The sequence below is a fragment of the Ptiloglossa arizonensis genome, chromosome 9 (assembly GCF_051014685.1).
Source record: "Ptiloglossa arizonensis isolate GNS036 chromosome 9, iyPtiAriz1_principal, whole genome shotgun sequence".
Taxonomy (NCBI): domain Eukaryota; kingdom Metazoa; phylum Arthropoda; class Insecta; order Hymenoptera; family Colletidae; genus Ptiloglossa; species Ptiloglossa arizonensis.
The window spans coordinates 15,063,189-15,089,317 of NC_135056.1; the positions used below are offsets into that span (position 1 = coordinate 15,063,189).

General features: G+C 42.6%; 1 protein-coding gene across 3 annotated transcripts in view; it reads right to left on the reverse strand.

The window, feature by feature from the left end:
• Positions 1-431: 431 nt before the first annotated feature.
• The window catches only part of Sytbeta (Synaptotagmin beta), a 164,601-nt gene continuing 138,903 nt past the window's right edge, over positions 432-26,129 (reverse strand). For 2 of the 3 annotated variants that reach the window (XM_076319848.1, XM_076319847.1), the window contains exons 3-10: positions 15,351-15,414; positions 12,653-12,878; positions 10,459-10,695; positions 9,806-9,901; positions 7,500-7,773; positions 6,654-6,887; positions 6,035-6,196; positions 432-608 (exon numbers count right to left, since the gene is read on the reverse strand). In XM_076319848.1, coding sequence (XP_076175963.1) covers positions 441-608; positions 6,035-6,196; positions 6,654-6,887; positions 7,500-7,773; positions 9,806-9,901; positions 10,459-10,695; positions 12,653-12,878; positions 15,351-15,414 — 1,461 coding nt within the window. In that variant the 3' untranslated portion in view covers positions 432-440. The remainder of the gene's footprint in view (positions 609-6,034; positions 6,197-6,653; positions 6,888-7,499; positions 7,774-9,805; positions 9,902-10,458; positions 10,696-12,652; positions 12,879-15,350; positions 15,415-26,129) is intronic. The other variant, XM_076319849.1, reaches the window with a different exon arrangement.

Sequence of the window (26,129 nt, forward strand, 5' to 3'; positions counted from 1 at the left end):
TTTTTCCTCCCGGATAGGGGAGGTGTGGGAGGGTCGTGGGTCGTGGAGATTATGACGAAACCCACCGAGGGTGGGGCAAAGCCTGGCACAGCGAAACATTAATGGGTGTTCGCGTAGGATTATCGGGGAGACATCGATCAGTGGTAGAGGGTCAGGGGAGGTGGTATTTGTACTCCCCTGAAATTTCGGATATAGTTTTGTGTTCGTTTTCGATTTAAGTCTCGACAGTACATCCATAGAAGCGGTTTCCACATATAATAACACGGCTACCTTTGTTAACATATACCGTTTACTGATTAATTAACCCTAGAATCTGATTGTAGCTTTTCGAACGGGGTCAGGAAAGGCGTAAACGCGTATCGCTGCGTTTCTATTTCCTCGTCCCCTTTCCCACCTGTGAAGGGTTTACGCACGCAAAGAGCGGCGCCTCGATCCACGATTTACTGCAACGTGTGCCACATAGCGATGGTTTTCCTCGGCGATTCAATCATGTCGAACCAGTGCTGTTTTCCCTGGTTACCGTTGTACTCGCCTCCGGCTACGGATCCCGCGGTAGGTCCGACGATGCAGGATCCGATGAATCCGTTGCTCGAGTCCATTACGTGCATCTTACAAACAATTGGTTCGTTATTGGACAACGTACAGGGGATCGGAAGACAATGATTACTATATCGTAATTCGATCAGTCGCGAATCAACGCGACTCGGCGAACTTGCACGGTGAAACTGGATTCTTGTTCGTATCGGGGATTTGTTTCTTTTTTTTCTTTTTTTTTTTCTTTTGTTTATCCACGTGCTCGAAATACTCTCGAATTACGAAAGACACTTCGAACGAATTACGCTCGTTCCCGGAGCTCTGCGAAATTAGCAAGAAAAAGAAGAAAGGAAAAAAAATAATTTGCTTCCCGAGCGAGGTAATTCAGTCGAGGAGTAAATCGATACGCTTCGACGAAAAAACGCGTGCGAGAGCGTGACGTAGCGCGATATACTCGCGATGTACGGAGCGGGGTAAGATCGAACGAAAAAATCGTCCGATATTGTAAAATTAATATAACGAAAAATTCGAGTGAACGGAAGCCACGCGTGGCGATGAATTCTGCTCCATTCTTTTTTTCATCCGCGTGCGATAATACGCGGAGAGATTTTCGATACTTTGAACATGGATCTGTTCGTGAATTATCCGTGAAGAATAAAAACATTAGGGTGTCGATCGATGCGCATCGGTACGCTCCCGTTCTTCCCTATTTTTCGCTACGGTAATTTCAAATATTGGACCACGTTTTACGAAACGAAATTACGAACGAAATAATAACGGGTAATGTTTCGTTCGAATAAAAATTGATTCGTCGGCCACGGGTAAATCTGTACCACGATCGAGGAAATTTTACGTTGTATCATTTGTTCGTTGTTCTAAATAAAATTCGCCCGTCTCTGTCACGCTGCGCGCCTTCGTGCGTATTTTTCTTATTCGAACGTATCGATGTACTCCCTCTGTGCCATTGACGGTAACTTTTTCTTCCAGAAATCTACTTCGTTCTCTTTAATCTACTCCGTTGCGGATCGAATACTTTCTTTTTTGTACCGCGAAGGAAGTTTACAATTAAAAACGTTGAAATGTATGTTTCCGGTCGACTTTGTACGTTCAAAGCGACAACGTAAATTTCGTCAAGGGTGTGCTCCAGGGAAAGTTTTCGATCGTCGAGCTTTCTAGAGTTTTCGGCAAGTCGTTCGAACGATTCGCGATCCTGTTCCGCGATAGATGCGAAATACGCGTTCGCAGAAGGGCGAGTGTTTCGTCTGCAAAAGTTTCGCGAGCATCCTCCTTTCTGGCTCATCGATATTCAACTTCGATTCCCCTTCGAGTACGAAGGTCACCTATATCTCGCGTTTTCCCTTTTTCCTCGGCGAATTTCTTACACGCGAGATAGATAGAACCGCTCGTCTTGGCGGCTCGGCCGACATTCTGCAAACACGCGATTTCGATGTAGGATAGACCCTCTGCAGTGGTAGCGCAACCACAGTGGAGGCCAAGGTGGCAGATGGTACCCCTTATGAAAGAATTTCGAATATTTCCTCGCTCGTTTACACGTTCAGTAAAATACATTCACGTAGTCCCGAGTATACCGACGAAAAACAAGCGAAGATTGGATTCGATGTTACCTACGCGAGGGCAATTATTTCGATCGGAAATCGAAAGAAGAAAGGAACGGTTTATTGTTTCTATTATTCGATCGTTCTCTCCGGACTTTCTCTCGGTGGAAAAATCAAATTTTCGTTGTACTTGTATCGGGGGAGAACGAACTTTTACTTGAAGAATCTTTTTAGAAATTGTTCTCGGATATTTTAGAACTCTTATAATAAACGTTCCATGGAAACGGTTTCCCCCCCCCCCCCCCCCGGAACTTTTATTAGAAAAAGTTTCGTAAAATAAAACTTCGAATTTACGGTAAACGGTGGGTAACCATTTTCTCTGAGAATATCGCGTTACACGAGATATAAATAACGTATTATTACGAATATATTATACGAAACAATAAGAAGCTAATAGTATCCGTAATTGATATCGTATGGAAAAGTGAACTCGTTGAAAGTAACGACTAAATAATTTGCTTAGCCATCGAGGACTTTTTTTTTTGTCGTCGATGGGGTGAAAATATTCGTTAAAATTTTCATTTCTATTTCTCGTAAATCTTGTCCGGACTGGAACATATGTTCCCAATAAATGTCCTCGCATTGTAAATTCCGTTTTAACCGTTTCGATGGACTTCATTAAAGAAATCACACGGCTGTTTCGATCCCTGATTATTCATCAGATGCATATCTAAAGAAACGTTACCATCTCCCCGCTGTTCTCGTCGCGTTTTCGTCGAGTTCGAGTGTCGTGAACGTTTCCTGATAGTTCTCATTAAGGTTCGAGCGTAATCAAAAACTGTTTAACTCGTTACACATGGATTTCATTCCTTTGCGATTGGCCCGTGGTTCAGTAGGCGACTCTAGAACGCGAATCGATAAACTCGTAACGAACGGAATACGCTTACGGTGACGGGTCGCGTGTTTCTCAGAATAATGTTGCAAGCAAAGAACTCTATATCGTGTATAGAGGGTGATTGATAAAAAAGGTATCGTAACTAGCAAGAGAAGGTCACGGTCCTCACCGAGAGCTTTTGCAAGTTGTCAGTACGAACAAACCGTGGAAGGGTTACGGTCGGTCCAGGGTGTTTTTACAACGGTTGAATATTGCAATTTTCAACGTCGACTCTCTTTCTTCTCTCCCCCCGAAAGAAAGCTTAACTCGTAACCGACAAAAAATTCTAATAATCTTCTAGACGTTCCAGGATTAACCTTGTCGGTGTTAAAATTGATTTTCAGTTTTTAACGATTACTCCTTCGCCGTTATACACGATACGCTGATATTATTTCACGAGATAAATAAATCGTGGAAATTGACGCGATCGATATTGGTTTACCGTCGTGTCAGTTACACGATTGGAACGAAGGAAAGACGTATTGCGAACATTCGTGCACCGTTCTCGGCGCGAATTAATTATTTTTAACGTTACTCGAGCCGAACGTAACTCCTCCTCGGCGATTAGAAATTTATTTTACCGTTTAGAATCAAGTATCGCGATCGATGCTTCGATCTGCGAGTGTCCCAGTTTCGTAATCATTGTAATCGACGAGATGCAATGTTTGCTCGGTCGAACGAATATAGAAAGCGATATTGTTTCGAAGAAAACATCGGGTAATTTGCAATGGTCTTCCGCTTCCGTAAGATATTTATTGGTTCTTTGTACGAACTTTCCACCTGCTCGCGGATTAATTTGCGAAATTGATTCAGTGTCGTGGCTTTTTACCGAGTCGTTGATTAATTTATCAGCGAAAACGTTAATAGAACACGTAAATCAGCGATAGGAAAATTTGAAGCGCGGAAATGGACGGATACCATTTACTCGATGGGAACATTTTTAGTAGACATCGGAGCAAGAGTACGATAAGATAATCAATTGTTTGCCCACTGCACGCGATAGACGGAAGAAAGTGAATCGTTTCGCGTTGTAAAACTCGAACGTTGTTCACTGTTTTTTTTTTTTTCGTACCGGTCTGAATAAGCCCCGTTCGTTCGTTCTAGCCGAGTATCGACTCTTTACGTTCCGAGTTCCGAACCAATTTGTCTCGAACACTCCGTAGAAGAAGCGACGGGCATTTTTTTTCAACCTTCGCAATACCAGCGTAGGTTTCAGTGTTTAAAATCTACACTGAAATCTAGGGGTTCGAACGGACTTGTAATTTAACTCAGTTTTCAATAAAAATTCCGTCAATCTATCGTATCTTTTTTTAATCTCTAAAAGAAGTCGTACCATCGCTGTAACTGACCGAAAGTTTCTCCGGTAGAGCGTGGATTAAAGAACGATGATCGTTTCGAAGTCGAAAGTTGAAATAGAGAAACGAGAATCAATACGCGTATTTTCTGTTTGTAAATTATTCGCACGTTCGTTTTTCGAATCGAAATGCATTTTCGGCGAACAGGAGAACCGATCGAGTTCCGGTTCGCATTCATCGCCGAAAGCAACTTCTTTTCGTCCTTCTCCTCGTAACGCGCGTTTCTCGGTTACCACCATCGTCGAACAATTTTAACATTTCGAATCTCGACCGATCTCGATGCAATTTCTGTTCCGACGTTCGAAAATTTCTGTCGAACGAAAATCGTTGAGCGAAAAAAAAAAAATGAAAAAAAGGATACGCGACGAGGAAATTACGATTCGGTGTATAAAATTCGAAAATTACATTTTTCTCGCGTTGGAGGAAAACCGTATCCCTTTTTTCTAGTTACAGAGAGGAGAGAAGGGAGAACGTAACGATTCGTGTGCATCTGTTCGATGGAATTTTGTTATGCGCATCGATTCGCGGAGGCCGTCGATTTAAATAACAATTTCACGAAGAGTCCTGCGGTGCGCTCGTCGAAGGAGACAAACTGTTCGCCTTGAATCCAGTATTAAGAACCGTTTCCGAGTTAATTACGTCGGAGGAAAGTGGTTATTCCCTCCAAGGGCAATTGGTGTGAAAAAAAAGAGGAAAGTAGAAGAAGAAAAAAGAAGAAACCGTGAGACCGAACGAACGTAGAACTGAACGGTCGACGCGTTGGTAATATTTAAACGCGGCGAGAAATTAGTCGAAATCCGCGTTACGAGGAGAAAATAAATTATAAACACGTTGCGCGGAATAACGAGCTCGGGACAACGATCCTTTTAATCCCGTATTCTTCCTTCTGTCGTTTGCGCGCTTGTTAATTAAATATCAAAAGAACGTTATCCCTCGTCGCGCGCGTGCACGAGTAACGTAAAAATCGTAACGCGCGCGCGAGCTCCATTTCGAAACAAAGATTCTCGTTGAAAACAATTTCGGTTACGAATTAAACGGGACGATTTTTACGGTGAACACGTTTTTAAATATTCCTACGTATCGATCGGTATGAATTTAATCGTTACGATGAACCGAGAATGGTAAAGTTCATTTGGTACACGATTTAAGTACATTCGCGATCGATGGAACGATTATTTTTGATCAGGTAACGCTCTGAAAAATTATGTCGCGATCAATTTCACCGTGTTTTACGATCACAGAGACGAAACGAGCGCTGTTAGAATTTATCCGTATTTTTCGATCGATTTTAATACGAATCTTTAAACGTCTCGACAATTTTGATTTACATGGGGCAATTTGCGAGAAAAAGAAACGGGTAAACGTGTACAAGCTGCGAAAGTCGATTGGTGTTTATCGGCGATTAATCAGCGTGGTAATTACGGTCAAAGACTCGGTATCGTAAATTGTTTCGAGTTGTTAATATACTTCAACGTACTTGACGTTAAATTATGAGAATCCCCTTTGTATCGCGACCACCTGTCTATCCCTTGTCCATCCTAGCAAAGGGTTCTTCGCGGAATATTTCTCGATTACTCAATGTTCCCCGCATTGTCGCAAGATTAAAGGGGTAGGGGAGGGGGAGGGAATCAAACGACAGCTTAAAGTACGCTTACCTCCATGGTGGATGAGGCGAGTAAGCTTGTAGGGATGTCAAAGTACATTGGCTCGTTCCACATAGGGCTGGTTGTTGCCTTCTTCACCGCAGTTTTCTTCTTCATACGCTTCTCGCCACAGACAAGATTTACCTTCACAAAGGAATCCAAGGTTCCCTTTTCCTGTGTAACAGGAATCGAACGATATCGAGTATTAAAATAGAAAACGCGTTCCATTCGTTCCATGGAACGTTCTCATAAACAGCGAATCAAAAAGAAACGACAACGTGTACATTTTTGCACGAGGAAATAAACGAAGAAACAGAATATAATAATAATGATAATAATAATAATAATAATAATAATAGTAATAACAATGATACAAAATAATTTTCATTGGAATAAAACCTTACGAAACAGCGAACAAAGAAAAGATCTTACACGAATGTTTTGCAACGTTCGTAGTATCGACGAAGGAAATATTTAACTTTCGTTCGAAGAAGTGGAAATCGAAACGAAATAATTTTTCACCGAATGACGGACGAGATACGAATTAAAATTCCTCGTATGGAAGCAGCTCGTGAAACGAAACAAAAGGTGACGACGAAACGTGACACGTTTACGTTAGTTACGATGTTACCTGCGGTGGAAACAGATTCCTCGCCTCCAATATGACGACCTTTAATCGTTCAGCGCTCGGCAGATAAGACAACGACAACAACAGTTCTTGAATTTGTTCCCGTGGCTTTCGTTCGCGTTCAATCTCTGCCCAAATTTCCTCGGTCGATGTAGGCGAGTCCAGTCGCAAGATATGGAGGGGTATTCTTACCGAACCCACCACGTCGTTTCTAGAGGAGCGATCGTAATCGAGCACCTGTTGTACAAGAGAGGAGGGTTTGAACATTTTCGAAACAGTTCGTCAACGCGCTGAAAATGTTCGTTCGTGGCAGCGGGAAACAAATCTTATCAACGTCTCTTCGATTCTATACGTACTACGAGCAACTGGAAAGAATGCCTCCGAGCGGTCTCGATGTGCGAATCTCTCGTCTCGTCCGCAAATTGCGTTTCAATGATAGCGTAACGATCATTTACAAAAAATTCTGACCATTGAATTTCAATTTCATCCAGAGGCATTCCCCTCAGCTGTTCAGTACAGGTACAACGACGAAGAGCGATTACTTACCGTACTCTGTGCATTCTCTCAACGGTTCATTTTAGAGAATATTGCACTTCGATGTCGGTAACGCTTAATAAACACTCTCTATCGTGTACAGAACGATCCAAGGAGCATCGAACGCTCGTAAGAATTGATTATTCAGCAATCGAGAACGAAGCTAATGTATTTATATAAAAAAGTTCGAGGATCCGTTCGCAAGATTCGATTCCCGTTCGATCGTTGCGCGCATTGTTCGTCAATGTATTAATTTTCCATTTTTCGCGGCCACGCGACACGGGACGATTATTAAATAATGCTCGTGTTAATTGCCTGCAGAAGAAGCGTCTTGTTCGGGAGCTCGTCGTTGCTGACTGGAAATTTGAATTCTTGATCGAAGAACGGATTTTCCTCGTTACGATATATCTGGGTTTGGCGTTTCCTCGAGTCCACCTCTGGGCTAAGGGTCAGTTTCACGTAAGGGTCGTTGAACCCTCCTTGTTTGTTGCCAGGCAAATCGTGCGCCTCGATCAAGTGTACGTGTAAATCCGATCGATCGAAATCGTACTTGAACCGCAAGTGCAATCGACCCAGGCTCTTCCCATTCCTAAAATTACGATCGTGGAATCACACATTATCCGTAACCGCGTTAATTTTCAGCAGCTATAATAGACCTCCGGCCTCGAATCCGGTTCAAACGATAAACCAATGTAAATTCGTGAACACGCGAGTGAAATATTCTTCGCGATCTGTTCATTGTTTTCTTAAACGCCATCGTTTTCACACGATACGGAATTCTCGTATTTATACTTTACCACCGTTATATACACAGAATGCTTGAAAATACACGATGCGATCCGTACATAGATGATTCCTCTCGAAAGGGTACATCGAATATCTGAAATGAAATATTTTCGTACGGGTGGGGGGGCCTCGTTTCCACGGAAATCGACTTCGCGAAACTTTCTTACACGTTTTCGATTTTCATCGTACCGAGATCGCATACGTTCGCGTATTTGCATAGCGTTTTGCGCAAAAGGTTACCCCGTCGAATCGTCCTCGAGGATACGCAATTATCGAACGATTTTCGTTTGATTGCGCGGGTCAATCGTATATTTAACAACAAATACGAATTTACATGCGCGCGACCGTGCGAGCGCTGTCCAATTACACGGGTATTTTGCACTCTAATTACTAGATGCAGTAACGCGAAACGTTAACGCGCTTCCTGGTATTGATCAAAGGATGAATGGTCGGTCGTGTCTCACGTTGAGACCGAATAAAATCATCGGCTTTCGTATTCGATTGCCGGTACATCCGGTATCAATCCTTTTTTACACTATGCACATTCGGACAGGTATAGATCGACATTGTATGTAGGTCAGCGAGCTAATACTTTCGTAAAGCGAACGTAAAGTGAATGAAATCTACGTCATCGACGAATACGCGTTTCGCGAAGTACGCCGGTGTAATGTCGAACTCTTACATGTAACTGGCAACTGTGCTGTAGCAACAGGAATCATTCGGGAACATTACGAAAACGATGAAATAGAACTCGTGAAATGGAATTTTTTCTTCTCGGACGATTCGAGCTTCACGGAGAAATTTGTGACGCGAGTTACGTACAGGATGTTTATGGCAAGAAATTATTCGCGAAAGTATCCGCGAACGGTGTAATTTTTATTTTTAATTCGTCACACTTACCTACCAAAGTCTGGGAAGTTGCACTTACTCCGATTTAAACGATTATTTTTCTCTCTTAACCCTCTATAGCGCGAATTTGATTTTCTCAAAAATTGCTAAACAAAAAAAAAAAAAGAAAATAATATTGTTTCGTTCGCACGTTCAGGAATCAATCAACACCGAGATTGAATAAGTGATCGAATTTACGGGCTGCTATATGTCCCTGTAAGGAAACTTTGCACGGATCTTTTTTTTTCTTTTTTCATTAGATTCTGGAGTGGCCGTATTATGCAACAGGGGGTTGATTAAATTTTGTACACGCTCTCGGAACTCCTACGTATTTATAAGAAACAATCGTTGAAGTAATTCGCGTATTAAAAGTTTCAACGAAACAGTTCCCCATCGTTGATTGCGAAACGTGTCCGACCATACACGAACCGCTTTCACTTGCGCTCTGTTCCATCGCTTGCATTTCACACCGTACGGATCGATGGTACCTCGGTGTACAGAGTGATTCAAAAGTAATATCGTGTAAAATATTTCCGTGAAACGAAGGAACGGTAAAGCAACGATTTTTAATAATCGTGAATTCGAAAAATTGTTGATCTCCGAGCTCGTGCAATTGTTGACCCCTTGTTCGAATCGTTTTCGTGCAAACTACAACCGTGCGCTCGCTTTTTCGGGAACCGTATCGAGCAAAAGGTATTTCGTTTCAAAAATATGGAGAAAAGAATATCGTTGGAAACTCTCGAGTTATGTTTCCCTTTGTAATTCCAAGAAGAGCATCACGAATGCACTGGGAGTGCATTCCGTGAGAACTCTTTGCGACAGAGTCGAGCGAAACATCCTATACGTTCGATGCATCCAGCTATTGACACTCACGATCCATCGTATTGAAATACGAAAATGGATATACGTATAAAGACACGACGAACAGAAGAATGTTATATGCGAACCCGGAAGTCTTCAGAAAAACTGGACCGTCTCGTCGTTGATACAGATTAGGCTGTATAGTGCCCAAAGGCGAAGCTGGCGGAGGTGGCCCACCGTCGCTGTTGCACAAAAACATTTACATTTTAGTTAAACAGTTTCGAAGCGAGTTCCATCGCGACGATAATAATAAATATCGCGAATAGAACCGCGGACAATTCTCAATTGTGAACAGTGATCGTAATAAAACGATTGTACAGGGTGTTTCAAAAATTAGTCCCATACTTGCTTTTTGTACAACTTTCGAAAGAAATAAAAGACTCGATTCGTACGAATGTATCGTTCATCGAAGAATTAAACACGGAAAATATTTCTAATCTTCCGGTGTATGTTCTCTTTCGATTGTTCCAGAGGATGAACCTTGCTCTTTAGAAAATCTCAAACGAGAAAATTAAGGACCACTTGGGATTTCGAGTATCGAGTGACCTAGAAACACGTCGAACGGATTTCGAGCCATAAATGAATAAATAAATCTCCCGTGGATGTGTTTCGAAAAATAATAAACGATTGCGTGGCGTCGTATCAAAATGGCGACCGATACGGGACCGATTTTCGTAACAGTCTGTATTTGTGAGAATATTGTACTCGATCGTGAGACGATCGAACGGTGGTGTCTTACCTGCTGGAAGTGCGCACTGGAGAAATCAGCAAGGGCGATAAACTTCGGCCGATGGATCTGGATACACCGTGAGCGACGCTTATTGAGGAGCCTCCGCAAGAAGAACTCACACCTGTTGCCAGTGATGACAAAGAGCTCTGAGATCGCGATGCATTGCTGCTTAAAAGACTTCCGGAACAGCTGGCTGGACTTCCAGAACGCGCGTCCAATGATGCTGCACGTCCTGGTGACGGAGATCTGCACGATCCAGGAATCATTTGAACGGTGCACGTGTAATTCTCTGCACTCGTACAATAATTAGAAACTATAAACGCGCTGGATGAAATTCGCCATGAATATCCGAGATATACGGTAATCGTCGAACAAAATTGGTTATCTTCTGGAACAACTTTGACGATAAATACAAATTCATGTCTCCTATGAAATTACGAGAGGATGGTGGTATTCGGAAGAAACGGAGTAAGTATTTATAAGAATGGATACTTTTCGTAACACCGTTGTATAATTTCATCCAACGTTTGCCTTCCAAGTCTGCCGATTGAATTGGAAATCTATTTAACGGCGATCAATTTTATTTAACAATACTTGTAAAAGTTACTCCAGAGAATAAATCGAGCAGCCGTTAGTTACAATGAGTTCCTCCCGACCTAGAAGAGTATCATTATTTTACAGTCAAAGGACTTTTCTTTCTCAACCCTCACAACTCGAAGCAATTAACGTAATTTAAAAGAGGATCCGACGAAAGCTGAAACGTTAGCTGGATATTGTTTAATATCTCTAATGCCAAGTACGCGCATGCTACAATCCGCTTTCGCTCATTAGACTCCGAGCAAATATATCTGACATAAACGAAGCAACTCGACCTAATTATTAAAGCGACCCTACACCTGTCTTTCCGATTAATTCGATGGCAACACGGATCGAACTCGAGTTCGGATCTTTTCTTAAAGGAACAAAAATTAACTCGCTCCGTGTCGGTAAAATACGCGGATGCGAAATAAAAATAATTGTATTTTTCACCGTATCCTCGTAAAAGTATCGATAATGGATTGGCATGCTTCTCGCGATGAAAACGATCCCAAACACGTCCCTATTCGGTGGCGATCCGCTTTCGCGGAATTCGAAAGCTTTTCGTTTTACGGGCAATTAAAAATAATCCGTGTAGGGTCGTGTTTCAAGTTATTTTCGTTGCAAGAAACCCGGTTAACGCGTTGATAACGTATTAACGTTGCACTGCCGCGGAAACGCGATAGAAATGTATAAACAATTTCAAGTCTCGTTGGAGGTAGATGACGCGTCTCGAATCCGGGGAGGAAAAAAATCAGGTCTTGAAAACGGGGTTCTCGTTACACCTCGAAACGTCCGAAATTAAAGCGGATCGATCCGGCACGAGAATGTCACCGGCGACAAAACGACAGATGCGTACCATATACGAAATATCGATGATAATCATTGATAACGGGGGCCATCTGTCCCTGCGAGACTGTTCTTTCCGGACGATCGCGATATCGCGTTAATATCGCGTACGAGTTTTATCGCAATTCGGAACTCGCTATTGGACGTTCGATCGGAGAACATGGCAGCTATCGGTCGAGTTAATCGAAGGAATTTTAATACGCTTAATTTTCGGTTGATTTCCGCCACCCTTCCCTCCCCTCCCCTGAACGAGAGCACGCGAGCTACCCGAATTCTCTTTGATCGCCGGTCAATTAAATTTTCATTTACCAAGAAACATTGGTTTCGAATTTACACGGCTCCGATTACCCTGATCGACTGCATTAGATTATTATTAAATTCGATACAGTTCACGGTGAATTAGATTGTCGACGAAACGAAACACGGTAAGAGTGTTATATTCGATTTCACGTATTAAAATAAATTCTCTAGATGGTCGATCGTGATTCGTTCGACGAATGAGAACGAAGCGTCCCGTTATCGATGAAAATATCGGACAATTTTCCGTGTACCGTAATTTCAATCGTACGCATTGAAATCGAACGAATGTTTCCGTTCGGTGTGATTAAACGCGACGAAATTCTACTCCAATCTTGGCCTTCAGCGTAGTCTTTTACCGAGACGAATTGTGGTTCGGTCTCTTCCCGAATGGTTAAATGCTTCGACGCAAGGGGTTGAGAAGCGTTCCATTGTGTCCGTAAACCATCAATCTATTGCTCTGGGTAAGCGAACATCGAACCTGGAGCCGCTACTAGGCGGGTAGGAGGAAGCCGCGTGTTGCAGTGGATCGCGATGGAAATTATGGTGGCGGCCGTCGGGTCCGAAGGATCGAATTTGCGATGATGATCCACGATGGCTTGGAGGGCCCTCCAGCGAGCTCTGAGAGTTGACCGATGAATTCCTGGTGAACAGACGGCCCACGCTTCCTCCGGAATAGCTACGGCTTTGGTGTTGCAAGCCCCCTGCTTTCGAAGGATAATTGAAAGATGTCGAGCATGCCAACCGAAGAATTATCGTTAACGATTAAACGCGGTGACGCCCTTGGAGATCGTACAGCGCCCACAAAATAGAGATTACGGTCTCTTGTTCCTATTCTGATACGATCGAACAATTTTCGGATATTGCTCGCTACAGTGTACTGTGTACTCTCAAATTTTATATTTCCCGCGGTATTGTTCTCGCGGTGCATCTCCAGCGACTCGATCAATAATTGTTTCTTACTTATGTTTACTGTACGAAATATGTAGTTTCGAGGGTACGTTAAGTTTATTACAAGGAAAATATTGTTTCGAAGTACCTTAAAGAAATTTGGATCGGTTGGCACGATTAAGTTTATTTATTTTTTGCATCAAGTTGGGAGCTCCTTAAGTGCAGTGTGCACCGTTTGCTCGATGCATTTCATCGCAAGGGCGAAACTGACGAAACTGGCGAGTTTCCCCCTCGTTCTCTCGTTACGATTCGTTGTTGATCGTAGCTTGTTTTCTAATTTAGTTTCTTGTCGATCGATCGGTGATAGGCACTCCCTTTATTTTCAATCCGTTTGTTTACTTGAATTCGTTCAACGACCGACGAACTGACCGCGCATAACAATATCTGCGCATGGGTATCGCGTTCACGTGACGTACGAAGTAAGAGGATCGAAACGGATATTTTTGTCGAATTTCTGGCTAATATGGTACGGAGCTTTCAGAATATTGACACCGGCCGGAGTGTACAATGAACTTTAAACAGCTATATATTTCAGGGCACTAGATTTTACCGTGCGTTTCAAATCCGTCGGTAAAGTTTCTAAATTTTTCAAACCTCAATTCGCCGTATGAAAAATATACACTTCTGAAAGTAGGTTGAAAAAAATTTCGGTGACTGGCACAATCGCGTTCGTTTATTCCGTTTCTTTTTTTTGGAAAATCTGGACGTAACAAATACGAGGGCCTTTAAGTGACCTGGGGGTTCAAGGGCCCCGTTCATTTATTAAGTACGATACGTAACGAACTTCTTCGAGTTTCTTCGTCTTCCACGGTTAAAGAACCGCCATTGGCCTCGCGTTTCTCTCTAATTTAGTTTCTTGTCAGCCGATCGGAGAGAGGTGCCTCTTTTATTTCAGCGAGTCGCGATCCGAGGGAAAAGTGCCGCGATTATATTTACCGAGGTGTTTCCACGCCTGGATTACGATCCCGATCGAACATGGTCGACCGAAGGGACACCATTTTCCGCACACCGTGCACGTTTCAACGTGATTTTGATGCGCGCCGGCGAACCGGGATTAGGCGACGCGCAACGGGCTTGGACGAATTTTTTTTACCCGACGAATCATGTTCATTCGTTAATACATAGCACCAGTCGTCTAAGGTTGAAATTATCTCCGTTGCTTTTAAACCTTGCAGTGGTGAACCGTCGTGTTCGGGAGACACAACCCTAAAATATTCGGAACAATGTTAACCGATCTTAAGGGTGGAAGACCATCTTTCTGATTTCGAATACATCGTACTCTGTTTTTGTATTCTCTTTAATCGAATTGAATTTCTTACGGTTAGTATTATGTAACGTTCGAACGAGATTCGAAGTATCGAGAAAAATTATCGAGAAACGATATTCATCTCTAGACTGGTAAGTTTGGGAAATTTGATATTTTCCATCTACGTTAATATTTTTTTTCGTTTAAGAAAACTGGCAAAATGCTGGTCGGAGTATTGCACTTTTAATGTAAACGCGAAGTATCTGTAAGAGATGTTTTATATTGTCCTGAAAAAATTCTAAAATATTTTCATCTTCGATTCGAGAAGTAGTGTAAATTCACGCTGGAATCTGTCAAATTTTTGTTTTCCGTAGGAGATGAAAAGTTATATTGGAAATTCGCGAAATTGATTATATTCGATATTATAATTTCACGTTTAGGTAGCACTGGGTTTGACGCGTTCAACCACTGCAGGGTAAACGAGACGAGAAAGTGTCTAAGCGGGAACGATGTTTGTTTCCGAGCAGCAAATATCGCGAGAAGAACGAAATTTCGTCTTTTCGTTTATTTTCGGTACGCGCGATATCAATATTTCGCGAGTTGAAAAATTTTTATTCGTGGCGCGCAGCTGTTTTTTTTCTTCCCCCGCGTGCCGGGGGAAAAATAAAATGTAATCGATTGTAACGAATAACGAGTACAGAATCCACGGATGGCGGATTATTGTTCGTTTCTCATTTTATCCAAATAAATTTTGTAATCCAATAATACTCGATATTGCGCGCCGCGCGGTACTGTGTGTTTTTATTATTTTTTTTTTTTCAAAATGAGGCGAACCAGGTTCGGACGGGATCACTTGTTGCAGTGGGGCTTATTGATCCGTGATATTCGGTGTAAACGGGCTGGAATTGGGTTACATTTTGTAAAATTGTGAAGAATCGAGGATTTTACCAACCGATGGCACTCCCAGAGAGAAAATTCTTACCAGATTCGACCACCACGGATGAGCATGGCTGCACAGCGTGTTTTTCCTTGGCGACGTTGAACTCCTGAAACGACGAGATTCGTTCGTTAGCGCAATCTCGAATGCACAAAGCGATCGATTATTTTCGAAGCGTTATAAATTCACGACGTTCATCTTCCATTACCAATTTCGTACGAATTGTAGATATTCTGGGACAAGGATATGTATTTTTATTATCGTTTAAAATATAAGAAATTTGAACGCGAAACCTTGCACCTACGAATATCTTCGCGCGAATAAATCGTCCTCGATCTCGTAGATTTTTCACGGATTTTCGTCGCGGACGAAATTAAATAAACTTTCAACTCATTCGCGAGAACCTTTTGATTTGACGGGGACACGTTTCAATTTCCCCTCCCCGTTACACATTCGTAGAGGAAAAACGGTAAAAGGGAATATTTTATTTATTTTGCGCGATTAAAATACACACTGCCACCCGGAGAACGTATCTTTTCAAAACAATGAAGATACATCATTGACGAAGTACGCGGACTCTCCGTCCCTTGTACGACGTATCGAAACCACATCGTTATCTTCTCGAAGAAATATGTCGAAGAAATATGTCGAAGAAATATGTCGAAGAAATATGTCGAAGAAATATGTTCATAAACCGAACAAATTAACGAAACGTTGAATTCACCACGATGTGAAAATCGAACGATACCATCGGTGTTCCTCGACTATCTTTCCCGCGGGAAAAATTAAAATTCGTCTCTCCCGTTCGCCGAGAAGGTTAACGTACATTTCGCAGATGGACGTTGGAGATGATATTTTTCGTTATTGCGTGTTTTATTTTCGAAGTGATTGACAATCGACGGGAAATATTCGGAGAACCGTTACTTTCGTTCCAATATCCCGACGAATTCGTCGAACGATATTTTCACGCGTTCGTTAAACATTTCTCTTTAAATTGCAAAACGGGCAGCGGCGGTAAATTGAAAATAGACCCTTCCGGACAAAGGGTGGGGGGGAGGCGTGGATGGGTGGGACCGGTAGGTTAACAAACAGTTACTTTCGACCAGTCGGATAAAAGATTATACATTCAACAATATCCGAAAAAGGATTTCGATTTCAAAGTTAACATTACGCGTACGTGCCGCTTTGCAAAACAAAGGGATACTTACGCGCGTGTGTGTGCGTGTGCGTGTGTGTGCACGCGCCTGTGTGTGTAGGCGTGCGCACACACCGCGTGTGTGCCACCCAATCTGGGTCAGTGAAGCAGTGAAAAAAATAAGGGGAATGGCCGCGCGGTGTAGCGTAATATCGTTTGACCGAGTCGCGAAACTCTCCGACGATTTGTTCAATTTCCCTGAAATTCTGCCACGCTTTTTCCAGCTCCTGACAGGCGGGAGCGTTGCCGCTCCAAGGGAGCTTGTTTATTCCTGGACTCGTAATTAAAAATGGTCGGCAAATATGTATTTAGCCGGCCGGATATATCCGCGCTGCGAGAGTTCGAACGCGGTCGTTGAACCGGGTGGTCTACGATTCATTCGTTTTTCAGATATTCCCGATATTGAAATCGGATATTGGAGCTCGGTCAAAGAAGAAAAACAACGAAATTAATTGTTCCTCGAATCGATTCAACGTCAGTGTGGCGATTGGCCGCGCCATTTTACACGAAATATTGTTACAGATCTTAGGTCAGCGAGAAACTTGGAAACGTTTCGTCGATTTTACGTGTAAACGTGTCTACGTTGGATCGAATTGCGCGACGAATCTCGGTCCACCGAGACCCCGAGAGAAATCTTTCTCCATTACGAATGAAACGCACGGTGTGTTTCGTTACTGTAAGAAAATACGTTGAAAATACCGGCAAGAAATATTCACGTTTCTTGCTGCTCGGCTCGTACACGAGGCACATCGGAATTAATTATTCCTCGAGTCGATTTCACGATAGAGTAGCCAGCCACGTGCGAAACGTGGAACATTTCACGTTTCGTATTTCTCGTCGAATTGGACGAACGAGGACACGTTACGGAGAGCTACGTTTCGAAGTTCAGAGAACGTTTCGATAATCGTAATCTTTGAGAATCTAAAGATAAACGTGTACAACGACGTGATAAAATTGTACAAGAAGATGACCACTCTGCGGACGATAAATATATTTCTGCTTCTACCGGCTCGTGAAAAATGTATCTTTTCGTTAAAATTAAAACGTACCGTGTAATTGTAAACGAATGTGTTTCTCTCGTTTTCAACGAAGTTTGTTCGCGATACAAGCTCGTAATTGTAGCTCTCCTTTGTTCCGGACTTGAGAAAAATTTCGTTTCCGTTTTGTTCCTCGGGTCGAATGAGTCCGTTCCTCGAGAAGTTATTTAACGTTTCGTAAAGTAACGTAGCAACGAAAACGAAAATTTGTCAATGAATTCGACGAGATTCCCCCGATGAGAATGAGTTCGAACACGACCTCGTTCGAAGACGTGTGCATTTGTAACGATTAAAAATAGTTTGAAAAACTATTGACCCTGACCGGCCAAAATATTTGGCACGTACTTTAGAGCACTTGGCGGTTTGCTATCGTGTAAAAATACTATGGAGAAGATCGCTATCGCGGTCAGAAATTTATCAATTTTGAAATTTAGTCTAAATTTACGACCTCTGTGTCTCCGAACCGTGTCAGGATGAAGTAGCGATGGGATCGAGCGTATCGCGGAAAACTATTTGTTAAATTCATTAACAACGCTGAATAGAAGAATAAAAGTAAACTTTCCGTGTAAGTAATCATTAATAGGTGTACAAATAAACAGGTAATCTACGCAACGTTTTAAATTACAGAAAGGGTGGTAACGATAAAATATCCTCGAAATTGAACAACATCCTTTCCCGTGAACAAAAATCCCAAGGCATCAAAGTTTATTCCTTCGTGTCTGAAAGTGTCTCGATTAACGATTTTCCGACTGCACTGTTGTCACTTGTTCGTATTCATTATCAACTCTTGGATGCGAACAATTAGCAACGAAGAAAAAGCGAAGAAGGTATAACGAGAGGGGACAAAGACAAAGCGATGGTTGCGAAAGTAAAAAGGGTGACGCGAATGGTCAGGGAAAACCTTTTCGTACCTTCGGGACGATGAACGTTCCGTGGTATATTCTTAAAAAGGTGGAAAAGAAAAGCACGAAAGGTGGTCCTGACCCAGATTGATCGACCCTTCGTACCATCTGGGAGTCGTGGTTATCGCTGGGAGCCGGAGTATCGTTTAATTCGCTACTGGATACTCGAATTTTATTATATAAACTTGTATATTCGGGTGCACGCGACCGTTACTCCGCATTATTATGTCGCGGGAAATTTCGAAACGGACGGGGGCGCGGTTACAAATGGCCGCGAATAAATCCGGGTAATCAATTCTTCGCGATACTCGGGCAACATTGAATTTTATCTAGGACACTGGCAGAGCGCCGCGACCATTAACCACGGTTCTTTATTTATTGCTAGCGCAACAGGGTTTCTAAGCGCAAACATTTCCACAGATACGTAAATATTTGAACGCAAGTTTACGTTGCAACTTGTGTGCCGGGTAAATACCGGGACGTTCAATCTTTTCGATTCGCTACCCGCAATTCTGTATACAGATAGAGGCAAACAAAATCGTATTTTGGTTAAAAGGTTCTCATAAAACTGTTACAAAGAATGTTTGCCGAAGTTTCTTTGCAACTGCCGCAAACGATTGGAGAACTTACGAATAATTTGGAACAATAGGAAAATATCGCGCGACGAGGTGTACCTTCGTCGAAATGTTCACCGACGAAAGTTTTTTCGAATATCGGACACGATTTATCGACCGGTTCTCAAATTGTGTTCCGGAGAATGTACCCGCGATCGGTGATTTATCAGTGTTGTTTATCTTGGTGAAATTCATATCCAATTAATGGGAGAGAGGTAAAGTTTTCGAAATATATACCGATACCGGTCGTTTTCCGAATGCGCTTTTAAAAATGAAATTGATCCGCGATTCGTTGGTTTTACCACGCTTCGAGAAATCGATGCTTACGTGTACAATACGGTAGCGGCGTAATTTTTCAATTTGTTTATTTAAACTCGTTTCACGAAAAAAACAAAAAAGAAAAAAACACGCGACTGTGAAAAATATTCGTCCACGAATATCACGTTGACCCAATGAACTCGAGTTTATCTATTTTATATGTGTTTCTGGAATCGGTTCGAGATACGTTCCGAATAAATGGAACGAGATATTGAATACCCGGGACTCAACGTTGCTGTTAACGCTTCGCCGGAATTTAGAAATTCCAGGGATACATTTCTTCTTTTTTTTCACGGGACTCATTTCACTCGGTTTCTCCGTGAAATCCTTTCGTTACTATTTTTTAATTTCCTTTGACGGACCGTAGCCGGTGGAAAGTCGTTTTAGGTGTTTTGTCCACGGATTCGGCCTGGTAACGCGCGGAAAAATTGAAACAGAGGATTTCCATCGACCAGGACGAATCGAACCCTGTGAAAAAATCGAACAAACGGGCGCACCATCTTTGTGTTCTTTGAACACATTTAGAGAGGGGAGACTATCTTCCTCGCGTATCTCGTCGGATTAAAGAGCGCAACCGGTGCTCGATGCGGTGTGAACATCGCTACGGGAAATAAAATTGGTTCAAACCTAGATTAGCATCTCAACGTCGTGGAGTGTTCGATTTTTCATTCATTCCCGTCGTTAGACATTTCACCGAAATAGGTTACACGATCGTAGATTAATCGCCCCGCGTTCCGTGTTACAATTAAAAATTGAACGTACCCACGGCTGGAAATAATATTTTTCCCCGTACGAGTAACAAGCGCGCGAGTAATATTTTTTCCATTAAATTGTACGTACGTGTTTTTTTTTTTCCCCACCCCGGAAAACTCACGCAACAAAATGAACGTTGACACACGAAAAACGAACATATTCGGTTCTCTAAAATTTGTAGTTCGTCGATAAATATAACGGCAATAATTGAGCGGGTAGCAACAATATTTGCGAAACTCTCGTATCGTGAGTTGAATAAAAATATGTTATTTGTTCTTTTATTTTTTTATTTTTTTTCAACGAAACTACGTAAAATATCATCGAAGAGCGTTGCTCCCTCCCCACCTGAATAGAAATAATTTCCCTCGGCGTGGTATCGCTTCGCGTCGTAAAGATGATCGCTATATATGTATATATATATATAATATATTCCATTGCGTGTCGCGCGATCACCCCTCAAAAATTCTTATCGCGATATCGATGGCTGGAATCGAGGTCTTCGCACACGGCTTGACAATTCACCGAGCTTTCGCGTGGAACGTATCGACGCGAAAACGGAATAATTCCCGGCGCCTGAAAACCTCGCTCCGTTGAAATAAATCGTCGATGAAAATTGTTAGGAATTATTGAAAGCTTTCCACCAGCTTGGCGAATTATTTCCGCGCCGAATGTTCCGATGCATCGTCGTACGCGACGACCTAATGGCGAGTACGTTCGGTAATTCGCCAACTGTTCTTCCAGCGATAAATGCTAAGAGGATTAATTTCGTCGATCGTTAAAGAGGTTTTCTACGATTATAAACAATTCGACGAGAACAATTCCACGTTGTTCCATGGACATTTTCACGGAAGTCAAGGTCCAAGCCATTCGTCGCGCAATAGGAAAGTTTATAACCCATTTGAAAAGCTTCCGCGACACAATTCCCAGCTTTGTTCATTTTGTCTCGCGCTTCGTGCGTGGACCGTTTCCGTGTATCTGGAAAGCGTGAACTATTCACGGTACGAATTATCGATACGACGATTGTACGTATGGAAAGTCGTGAGAAACCATTCGAGAACAATTAAAAAGTTTCCACGCGTGTGGTGTTTGAAGTAACGCGCGTACAAGAAGTTTCAGAATTGGTGAAGTAACATTTGCATGTGATCGGTATCGAGTAACTGAAATCCGTGATTGAAAAAGGGCTTATTTTTGAGAAATTTTTCCAACGACGCGTCTAATGTATAGTATACAAGTTTCGTACACACATCGAAAGTACACACTTTGAATAACGTTTCTGCGAATTTTCATTAAGAACGTATATAGTGAATGGAAGCGCGCCGGTTGTCAAACAGAATGAGAATATTCGTTACGGAAGTGTAATTCCATGCGCGAATGTTCTTACGTTTCCACGGAAACGATGTTACGCTTTGTAAACCCGTGTTTCTCACCCCTTGAGCGTAAACATCAATGAAAGGAAGGAAAAAAAAAAAAAAAAACACGCATCGAATATTTCTCGATGCTCGACCTTTTCACCGTCTCGTCGATCGATCTTACGAATCGACCTCCGTGTTCAATTAATTTCGCACTTTGCTCCGCGATAATCGTACTTATGGATATCGTCGAAAAATTAAACAAACCCGCGAGAAATCTCACACGGGAAAAATCGACGAGTTTCCACACCGGTTCTCATCGACTCGAGTTTCCGGAATAATATTTTCATTCGCGCTCGAGTGTACTCGGGTAGTTAAAAGGGTGCAAAGACTCCGTGAGGACATCTCGTGGAACGAGGTGCTCGAAATTTCGAACTCGAAGTCGTCGACGACGAATAAACGCCAATAACGAACGAGAAAAAAAAAACCGAGCTGGAAATTCCTCCGGCGCAAAATCTTTCTAATAATCGGCTTTCATCCGTGCTCGATATTTTCGATTTCGGGAAGAATGGCGCGCGACGTTCCCAGGTGGTCGAGCTGACAATTGTTGCATCCTCCGCAGACCGTGACCTTTTCGTTGAAATCCACGGTGTCCCGGTGGCCGGTTTTTTTTTTTTTTTTTTTTCGCGCGGAAAAAGCAACGAAACAATCTAATTAACGCGTCCGACAAACCGAACTATTCGTCGTTCGCGTCGACGTCGGCTGGTACAAACCGCTCGCGTTTCGCGCGAAACTGGAGCAAGGTTAACGACGAAACCGACCGGGAGGAAAAGTCGGAAACGCGCGAGGCGCGAAAACACCGCTCGGCGATACGTCACGATAAAGCTTGATAACGCGCGCGGTGTGGGGGCCGCGATGTCGTGGATAATTAACGCGGGCCATCGGTTACGGGACCACGATACGCGTGGGCGGAGCGAGTGTGGTTAACAGCGGGGAAAAAATAGGTAACCGTTGATGATGAATCGCGCCAATGGGAATGGAATTAACTTGTACACCGTGACCTCGAAAAGTTTCGCGACTCGCGCGACCACCATCGATAAAAATCTAACACACGAAACGAGATGTTCTCTCCTTCGCGTAGATGAGACAAGGTGTGCTCTCTTCGTCGCGAGTAGAGAAAATATTCTCGAAAGGAAACGCGACGATATTTCGCGAGAAACATTTTAATATGATCGTTCGATGTACCTTCGTCCCGGTTTTGGTTACCGGGAGAATAAATAATTGAAAAATCACCGTTGGAAATTTTTTGCAAATGTAACGACCGAGTTGAAACCGACCCTTCGGTTTTTCAAAGAGACGTGTAACGCGTGGTACGATAGAGCGTAGGTTCGATGCAGTAAAGGGCGAGCACGTCGCGCGGAAAATTTCCTTCCCCGATGTCCCTTTTCTTCCAGAATCTTTCCAGCCTCGGGGTTCCCGTTGCGCTCGACGTTTATACGCGTTTCGCGTAACACGACAGGTACGATCCTAATGTGACCTAGAACTCCGGAATTTAGAATCGAAGGTCGTCGATGTTTCATAATAAACGTTCATCAGATACGACGTTTCTCCCGGACGGTGATGCATCGTCTAAAACGACCGATGATGGATCCGCGATGCTCTATCAATGGTTTATCGAATAATAATGTCACTACGATATGCTGATGCTCTAATGTTTCACTTTCAATTATCCGTATGATTTATCGCGCAGTGGTTCGATTAAAATTTCAACTGAACGCGCTTCGGGTTACGTTTGTAAAATTATTTCAATCAGTGTCCTTCGTTTCGTACGATGAACGAGGTCTCGCGAACGCGAGATCGCGTTGTTTCTTTTTTTTTTTTTTGTTTCGTTTTCGCTGGAACCTTCGAGCGAGCGTTTCTGGTGCGGGCGATTATTCGAATAAAAATTCGGCTTAAACGACGCCGAATTCTGGATAAGCGGCACGAAGTTCCAACGATTGCAATCACGCAACGCGCCCTTTTCAACGGCCAAACTCTCCGACAGCGCGAAACTGTTGAAAGGGAAGTTAGGAAGACGCGGACTTGGAGTTTCGGCACAACGACGACGGGCTAGCCGGCGGCAGCCAGGTAGGGGCGAGGTCGCTGGAAGCTGTCTTTCACGGGTCGATACTCTGAGCAGCGCGAGCAGAACTCATGGTTCCGCCCATCGAGCCGAAATATCAAATCTTCCTCGAATTCTTCTTTGTTTTCTTTTTTTTTTTTTCATTTTTTTTTTCTCCACCACTCCGTTTTCAACGACGTCGATCCATCACACCCGCGAGTTATCGACGAACTGTTCGCTGGTTTCGCGTTGCGTGCGAACTGCGACGATCACGTTAGAAACGAAAAGAGAAACGAAGGTGTTCGAGCGGTCGCCACGGGGACATTTTTAAGTTTCGATCGATCGTCGGTGAAATTCCAAATTAACGATTTATCAGTGGGAGATTTATTTTTCTTTTCTTTTTTTTTTTTGATCCAGAGAGGAATATTTTGCGGAATCAGGAGAATTATGATCAAAGTCAATAGTGGTGAACGAAGGGAAGCACGGATAATAAAATCGAGGTATTAAATTTGATTTTACCGACATTTGAATCGTTCTAATTTCGCGAAACGTTTCTCTTTCCGTCTCTTCGATAAACGGATACTTGATAATTTTACCAATGAACCGAATCAAAATATAATAAGCGTGTTGCTAGTTTCGGTCGTGATGTTCGACGACCTTTATCATTTTAACGAACCAAGAATTAATCTTAATTATTATTCTCGGGTCGAGGATTATTTATCGGGATTGCGCCCGGAACGTCGACGTTTTTCAGCGGAGCGATTCACAAATGTTCTCCTCGCTGCTAATTCGGATAATTATCCTGCAACTGTGCTAAATTGAACGCGATAACGCGTGATCGTTAATTAGAAATTTATACTTTCCACGGTCACGGGGGATTCGTCGTTACAAGCTCGAACTGGAAATATATTTAATTAGCGCTCTCCTTGCGAAAGAACGATACGCGATGGACGAAATGGGAAAAGGGAATCGTATCTCTGACAATTTGTTGCGTCGTAGATGCGGGACTTGTTTCACCAAGCGTGTATAAATGGTTTTATGCGTTGAAATAATGAGCAAACTTTACGCGAACTTCGTTAAGTAAATAAGCTATTATTATATTACGACTACGTTTTCTTTTTTCCTCCGGAAATACACGTTCGAACTTACACGGTGATCGTCAGTATCATATTTTGTTATTGCGTGACAAATACTTCAACGAATAAATACGAATACGTGACGATAGAGAGGGACCGTTGGCTCTCGGTTAAAAACGACATTAATTCTTTAATACAGATAATCATTTATCGGTGAGAGTTCGTTCCAGAAGTGCGGAATACGTTCGAAAGTACGTCAAATATTTAATAACGCGCACGGTATGACGAAATATCAAAAAAAAAAAAAAAAAGAAAAAAAATCCCTGTGAAAATGAAACTTTACACGATCCATTTTTAACATCTACGCTCGACTCGACGAACTGCCTCCGATTTCTACCGACACCCAGTACATCAAAACTTCCGGGGACCGTAACTTCTTCATTACGAGCCCGGAGAGATTTTAATTTTCCACGAATAAAGAGAAATTAACCCGCTTTATCATGCAGATTTCACGAGGGACCGCTCGTGACTGGGAGTAGTCGGAACGATACAGTTTCGCGCAGTGGATAAAGCGTTTCACGATCAGACTCGTTACAAGTATCGGTTAAGAGTACTTACGGAGCTTGTGGTCGCGAGTTAACCGCGTGGATTTTTGTCTAGCCCTTCTTCAGCTCGTGAAGCCCAAGATTAACCTCTTTGGAACACTTTGATCCAGAAAATTATTCGTCGAGTTCATTCTATAGGACGTGCTTTCGGAGCACACTCGAGAAAGCAAATTTTTACGATCGGTACTACTGTATCGTTACCAAGAACGCACGGGATCGAGAAAGTTCCGTTATTTGACAAATACGTCTTTATTAAGAATTAAAATGATTCTTCGTATTACAATTTCACGAAGCGAAATATACGAAACCAATAATGCACGATTTAGTGAAAAAAAGAAACGTTTCGCTGAGCGTACAAAAATAATTTTGTTTCGATTAGGAAAAAAATCGAATTGTTCAAATTAGACGGTGCAGATCGTACGTGTACATTTTAAATCGATCTCGTTTCGTTCGAATTTTCCGAAACGAGTGGCACCTCCACCTGTAAAATTTATGTACAGTAATAAAAGAACAATGTCTACTAGATACCGCTTTTCGATTTTATCTTAGAAACTTTTCCAGGCGGTTGTATCGATCGAAAAAAATAATGTTCGTCCGATAGAAATTTTGCGTCTCCGTTTCGTTCGTTTCTCGCTCGAAATGTAGAACGATCGATGCTAGAGAAGCGTTTTATCGGTTTTATCCGGATTTTTATACGACTATTAGTTGGAATCGCGGTGAAGGATCTCTTCCGCGTTGGAGGATCTCCGTATCGCTGCAAAGAGGCGTTTAAAATTATCACCTGTGCCGTTGCTCGGTCAAGATCCCATTAAAGTCAATTAATTAAGCACGGCCAAGCGCTCGTGCGTGTTTTTCACGATGGAAAACAATACCT